Source organism: Oratosquilla oratoria, chromosome 42 (assembly GCF_046742065.1).
Source record: "Oratosquilla oratoria isolate Oo_2021 chromosome 42, ASM4674206v1, whole genome shotgun sequence".
NCBI lineage: Eukaryota > Metazoa > Arthropoda > Malacostraca > Stomatopoda > Squillidae > Oratosquilla > Oratosquilla oratoria.
Genome location: NC_134818.1, coordinates 43,174,405 through 43,181,904, shown reverse-complemented (window position 1 = coordinate 43,181,904; position 7,500 = coordinate 43,174,405). Strand labels below are relative to the sequence as shown.

The window sequence follows — 7,500 nt, the reverse complement described above, 5'->3', positions numbered from 1 at the left end:
CGCGTAGTGCTTGGTTCGAATCCTGCCCAGGGTCGAAATTATTTCGGTACAGCTGCGCTTCAGGTCGTTACTCTGACTCTCGTGGGCGGGGAGTTGGGTGTGTGTGTGTGTGTGTGTGTAAGGTCATAGCATTACCCATAGATCGGACCTACGAGCTCTGAGCTCTCTTCCAGGAGGGAAATAGCTGTCGATCACGAGTCCAACACGTGATCCAAAGACCAAGTGAACACACACACACACACACACACACACACACACACACACACACACACACACACACACACACACACACACACACACACACACACACACACACACACACACACACACACACACACACACACACACACACACACATATATATATATATATATATAATCAAGATGCTGACGCCGGCATCCTCGTGTATCTAGTCGCGCCTCATGACACCTACATGGACGTCATCGTACCTGCATTTACGAGGGGTGATAAAAAAGTAATGACAGTGATACCATATATTTTCACGGTACAGAGGTAAATCCAAATAGTGGCCTACATTCCTTCAAAGTACTCCCCTCCTGCCTCTATGCAACGTTCCATCTTCTTTCGCCACTTCATGAAGCACTCACGGTACTCAGAAGCCGATATACCTCGTAGTTCTGAATTGACTGCTCGCGCCAGATCTTGGATGCGATGAAACAGCTTACCTGCGATCGCACCCTTGATCTTTGGAAACAACCAAAAATCACAGGGAGCAAGGTCAGGCGAGTAGGGTGGGTGGGGGAGAAGTGTGATCCCCTGCTGCTCCAGGAACTGCACAGTGAGGCGAGCTTTGTGGGGGGCAGCATTGTCATGGTGCAGCAAAAGGCGCGATCGGCGACGGGTTGGTGCAGTCTTGGCCTGATATTCCAGGACTCGAGGAAGGACGTGATCAGTGTAGTACTGGGCTGTGATAGTACACTGTTGAGGCATTACATCCACACACATTGGTCCTTGTGAATTGAAGAAGATGGTGAAAAGGCGCACCATGTTAGACTGCTTGTCTCTGGTGGTGAAGAAAGAAATCCAACACTCATCTCCGGTAGCTACATCTGAGAACCGTTTCGGACCATTTGGCTCGAATTCAGCCAGCCATAGACGACAAATCCGCACCCGTTCGCTCTTCTGCTCTTCCGTAAGCAAATGAGGTATCCATCGAGCACACTTCTTCCTCAGCCCTAAGTGTTCATGCACGATGTCATGTGCGCTCCCATAACTGACACCGAGCTCCAAGGATAAGAATCGAAGAGTAACAGTTGGATCTTCGTCAATGATGGCTCGCGCACGGACCGTCGTTGCTTCGGTCACGGATGCCCGAGGGCGGCCAGGACGATGATCATCTTCTAGCTGCAAATTTCCGGCTGCGAAAGCTCGAATCCAGCGGGAAACAGTTTCCAGTGATGGAGTAGACTCGGGAAAAACTTGCAACAATTCCTCTCTGATCTCCGTTGCTTTTTTCCCGAGTTTCCACCTTGTGAAGGTGTAGAATCTGCAGCCTTCTTTCGAAAAATCCATGTTTCCGGTTAGAGAGGCAAACCAACAATGACGCAATCGCACAGCGCAACGATAAAATGTAAGCTAGACAAACAGCGACAAGCTCAAACATGTAACAACAGGCAACACTTGCTGCCCCTTGCTCCCCGCCCCCCCAACACTTATAGTCTCTCAGCTACGAGTCCGACTGTCATTACTTTCTGATCACCCCTGGTACCCAGCCTCTCCCCAAAGCTCAATGTTAACAATGTGTTTCCACCTCTTCACCACTCGTATCATCTACGTTCAAAAGGTACAATGTACAAGGTGCAAAGGTACAGTTTCCTAGAATATTTTGTGTGTGTTTGTGTATTCAGCTAGTTGTATATATATAGTCGAGGTATGCAAATTATTGAAAGGCTCCCTCTCTGCATTGCATTTCGACAAATCTGACCGTTCGTCATCGTTATTTGACTATGTTATTCCTCCGCCCATTTTATTTTACAAATCATTATTTCCATTAAAAACCGGTTTCTAATGTTGTTCAAATGTTTTTCTTTTCAACCCATGTCCTCTGCTATTCTTCTGATTTCATACTAAGAGGTCTTTGTTGAGTATGTCCACTTCTCTCTGACCATTTACCATCGTTATTTGACTATATTATTCCTACGTCCTGATTATTTCACAAGTCATTACTTCCATTCAAAAACTGTTTTCTAATGTTTATCTATTTTTTTTTCAACCCATGTACTCTGCTACTCCTCTGATTTCATGCTAAGAGGTTTTTGTTGACTATGTCAACTTCTCTCATGGTTCTAAACAACACTATCAGATATTCTTTTTCTTTCGTTTTCTAGCGTTAGCGTTCCCGATATATTGTCTTCTTTTTCATGTTTTATCAGCAGAAGCCGAAGCTATTTTATTCGTAGATCTTTGAACATTCTGTATCATGGTTACCTTTTTGTGGTCATCATAACATTGCAGCAAACTCACCATTGTAGTCCCTTTGATATGTTTTTGGTGAAGTATTTTCCATAAACCTGTGTGTGTGTGTGTGTGTGTGTGTGTGTGTGTGTGTGTGTGTGTGTGTGTGTGTGTGTGTGTGTGTGTGTGTGTGTGTGTGTGTGTGTGTGTGTGTGTGTGTGTGTGTGTGTGTGTGTGTGTGTGTGTGTGTGTGTGTGTGTGTGTGTGTGTGTGTGTGTGTGTGTGTGTGTGTGTGTGTGTGTGTGTGTGTGTGTGTGTGTGTGTGTGTGTGTGTGTGTGTGTGTGTGTGTGTGTGTGTGTGTGTGTGTGTGTGTGTGTGCATATTTTGAAAGCATATTCAAGTATTTAGTAATTTTATGCTTTACTCACCCTGGTCCACGAAAAATCTGGCGAAATATGATGCTACGGCAGCGGCATTGGCCGAGTGCGGTATAGCATTGTGGTTCTCCAGTGTCGTCCATTCGAAAATATTCTTTTCAGGATGGAACTGCACCGCAAAGAAAGGGAGACCTTGGGTGCCTTCCGCCATGGCCACGTACTCGAGGCCCTCTGCGTCCAAACTCGTAGCCAGAAGGTTGAAGTCAGTGTTCACATTGAAAGCCGTGAAGTTCTGTTTTGTATGAAGAAAGATTATTACCATAAGAATACTGAGGTATACTCAAAATTTTATTCCCTTCAGTCTCAAAGAGGCCTATTTGATCAATAAAACTGTATTACATGACAAATCTATTTGAAGGAATAAGTCGAAATTATTCTAGTAATTCGTTAAACAACCCTACAAAGCTTGAAGGTTTCTTTGGCCCACTTTCAGATGTGGCAACCGGTGGCCACCACCTTTGTTGACAAGTGCAGTTTCCTTTCATATATGAACACTCCAACAATGAAGCCCGATCTATTCCCAGCATGGAACCACGTAGGAGACATTTGACCACAAAAATAGAGCTGCCGATTCGGAGAACACCCACACACAGGCAACCCACAGAGGTTCAAAACAAGCACCCCACAGAGGTCAAAATCTAATGCCTTAAACGATCGGCTAGGCTGAGGAATCAACGAAATAGCGCCAGCCAAGCAGAGCAGAGTCATAAGTGTCTCCAAGGTGTGTCTTTATTCGAACTTATACTGATCACTGGCTTACTTCTCTTCATTCCAATTGAAGATGCAGAACGATCTGCAAAACGTCTTGGATTTTTTCTACTGTGTTTTTTATTTGCATTTATTTTGTTTATAATGTATATACTTGTGTTAATATAAGTTCCCGATGTCAATTAGAAATATGCTTCTTCCCTTCTCTTTTCCATAGAAATCTACTTTCCAAAAGCTAGAGAGCTTACGAAAGAAATTTATTTTCTAATAAATTTGCTGTCGTTTTCAACAGAACATGCTTGCAAGAGAATCTCCTGCCACGCTTCACAAATTATTTGACACACACACACACACACACACACACTCACACACACACACACACACACACACACACACACACACACACACACACACACACACACACACACACACACACACACACACACACACACACACACACACACACACACACACACACACACACACACACACACACACACACACACACACACACACACACACACACACACACACACACACACACACACACACACACACCCAAAGGGATTACAAAGGCGGAGCATGCCGACGCGATACTTTTTGGTACATATCTAGGTCGGATGCGAAAAAAAATCATAATAATAATAAATGAATGAATAAAAACTACAATAATGTAAATAACAAATAAAATACATGAATATATGCATAGATATAGCTAAATAATAAACCAGCAGGTAAATAGTAGATAATAATAGATTTACATATAACTAATAATAAATGAGAATCAAACAGACAAATGATAACAAAACAAAAACAAATAATATGAAATAGATGATAATAATTACAGCATCTTGCTTAGGTGTTTATCTAAATGATTCTTAAAGCTTCGAACTGAACTACATTGTCCTGCCTGTGCAGGAAGTTTATTCCATTCATTAAATACACGGTTGGCTGAAATACACTGCTTGGATGATCTGAGATTGTTACTTATAATTACGTGTGTGTGTGTGTGTGTGTGTGTGTGTGTGTGTGTGTGTGTGTGTGTGTGTGTGTGTGTGTGTGTGTGTGTGTGTGTGTGTGTGTGTGTGAGTGTGTGTGTGTGTGTGTGTGTGTGTGTGTGTGTGTGTGTGTGTGTGTGTGTGTGTGTGTGTGTGTGTGTGTGTGTGTGTGTGTGTGTAATTACAATATCGTAAAAGGGAAACTGAAAGTGTTGGTAGCAGCAGAAAGAACAGTGTGTGTGTCTGTGTGTGTGTGTGTGTGTGTGTGTGTGTGTGTGTGTGTGTGTGTGTGTGTGTGTGTGTGTGTGTGTGTGTGTGTGTGTGTGTGTGTGTGTGTGTGTGTGTGTGTGTGTGTGTGTGTGTGTGCGTGTGTGTGTAATTACAATATCGTAAAAGGGAAACTGAAAGTGTTGATAGCAGCAGAAAGAACAGTGTGTGTGTGTGTGTGTGTGTGTGTGTGTGTGTGTGTGTGTGTGTGTGTGTGTGTGTGTGTGTGTGTGTGTGTGTGTGTGTGTGTGTGTGTGTGTGTGTGTGTGTGTGTGTGCTTGTGTGTGTTTGTGTGTGTGCTTGTGTGTGTGTGTGTGCTTGTGTGTGTGCTTGTGTGTGTGTGTGTGTGTGTGTGTGTGTGTGTGTGTGTGTGTGTGTGTGTGTGTGTGTGTGCGTGTGTGTATGTGTGTGTGTGTGTGTGTGTGTGTGTGTGTGTGTGTGTGTGTGTGTGTGTGTGTGTGTGTGTATGTGTGTGTGTGTGTGTGTGTGTGTGTGTGTGTGTGTGTGTGTGTGTGTGTGTGTGTGTGTGTGTGTGTGTGTGTATGTGTGTGTATGTGTGTGTGCGCGCTTGTGTTTATGTGTGCGAGTGTGTGGTTTTTATGTATGTGTTCGATTGAAGTGATTTGGAAGTGATTTGGAAGTAATCAAAAGAAATTTAATGAGCAGCACTATCCAAGTGAAGGTGAGAGGGGTGATAATATAATGAGAATATCTAAAGTGCTGCAGTGAGACAGAAGGGAGGAGAGTAGGCAATATGTTGCCAAGTGATCTAAGATGATTTTGTTTCGAATCTAGCAGAAAAGAATCGCCCGATGTTAGAGAAAAAATCTGGCGCCAGCTGAAACAAGAAATGATAATGACCTAAAGTATATGCTGAATGTAAAAAAAATGGTTTTCTTAATATTTAATTACCGTTTTATATACAAAGTTATGGTCTCTAATCTTACGGCAAGACAACATATTAGCTTGGCAGGTATGCCGAGTTGTTCTCCTACATCTCGTTTCATCCCCACCAACGCCATAGTTTCATTTAGCTGTATCACTGTCTATAGCGGATATGTTGAATACCAAGAAGGTTATGTGTTTTGGTCAACCCAAGGTAATTTTAAATTATTTTATTCAGCTGTGCGGTATCTCTTTCATATCATAAAGTTAAAGAAAGGAGAGAACGAGCCATATAGTACTCTACTTTGAAAATAAAAGAATTCGGAAATAAACAAGAATCAGTGGATGGTAGAAGGAAAGAACAGTTAACAGGGATTTCCAAAGGTGAGATAGGGCTCTCGGTAGTACGAATTGGGCTTAAAGAGAGGTCGGAGGGAAAGAACCATGGATGCAGAGGGAAGGATGTGAAGAGTACTCAAAAAGGAAGGGTGAGACGCTGTAAGGGCAAAACACATAAGGGTAAGAGAGTGACGTACAAAAAAGACGTAGTTTCATTAAGAATGCAGGGAAGTCTTCCGAGGAATTGTGATCTTTGGTACAGTAAACAGATAGGAATAAATAGATATTTATATTTACCGTAAGACAATATACAGTTCATATTACCACAAGGTAAAGTAAAGCATTTAAGTCAGAAGATATTTAAATGCAATTAAGTTCATAATCTTTGTCCATTGTACTTGGATTTCATGAGTAAAGTCTTGAGAAACATTCGAAATTGACCCAAGCTCAGTCATATAATCTAAAGGAATAAATTGATAATGATAACAGTAAAAATAACGATAAAAATAATAGTAATAATATTAAAGATTATAATGATAATAACAATGATAATGATAATAATAACAATAATAATAATAACAACAACAACAACAACATCAACAATAACAATAATAATAATAATAATAATAATAATAATAATAATAATAATAATAATAATAATAATAATAATAATAATAATAATAATAATAATAATAATAATAATAATAATAATAATAATAATAATAATAATAATAATAATAATAATAATAATAATAATAATAATAATAATAATGATAATGTATAGACACGGTAAAGGAAACATGGACTGGAGGTGAAGCTTTATTCCTGACGTTTCGTCTAACGACTTTCTCAAAGGAATGAGCATACTAGAAACATACAGAGATTATAAACCCGCCTTATGGCTCAAGGGGGTGTGCGGACGTATAGCGCTGCGTCCTGATTGGCCCGCTGAGACAGCCAATCACGAAGCGCTATATTCGCTGAAGATTTGGCCCAGGTGAAGCTCCCAGCCTTATTGTTGATATTCGGACGAGTGGTGATGTACGCAGCTTCTATAGATTTTCTGACCTTCTTATCCATACCTTCGTGTAGAATCTCGGCTCGGTTCCATTGTGGGAGGTGCCCAGAATCGTCAACATGCACCACCATTGCGTTGGTGAGTCTATGGTGACGGAGGTCGGCCTTATGCTCCCTGATTCTAGTGTTAAGGCCCCTCTTAGTCTCTCCGTAGTATGCTTTTTCGCATGATGTGCATGGGATCTTATATACGACGCTGTCTTCTCTCCCCCTCATCTTAGTCCCGCTTTTTATCATGTCACCAATCTTCGTTCCCGATGTTACGGCTGCTTTAACTTCCGTGCTCCTGAGCATTCTAATAATGTCTCCTACCTTCTCAGAGTTAGGAAGCGCCATGTATGATGTTTTTGTGGTGGCGTTGCCTTCTCTTATC

General features: G+C 41.6%; 1 protein-coding gene across 3 annotated transcripts in view; it reads right to left on the bottom strand.

Moving 5' to 3' along the window:
• The window catches only part of LOC143021323 (gamma-glutamyl hydrolase-like), a 511,265-nt gene that overhangs the window by 73,194 nt on the left and 430,571 nt on the right, over nucleotides 1–7,500 (bottom strand). For all 3 annotated transcript variants that reach the window (XM_076178730.1, XM_076178732.1, XM_076178731.1), the window contains exon 8: nucleotides 2,845–3,085. In XM_076178730.1, coding sequence (XP_076034845.1) covers nucleotides 2,845–3,085 — 241 coding nt within the window. The remainder of the gene's footprint in view (nucleotides 1–2,844; nucleotides 3,086–7,500) is intronic.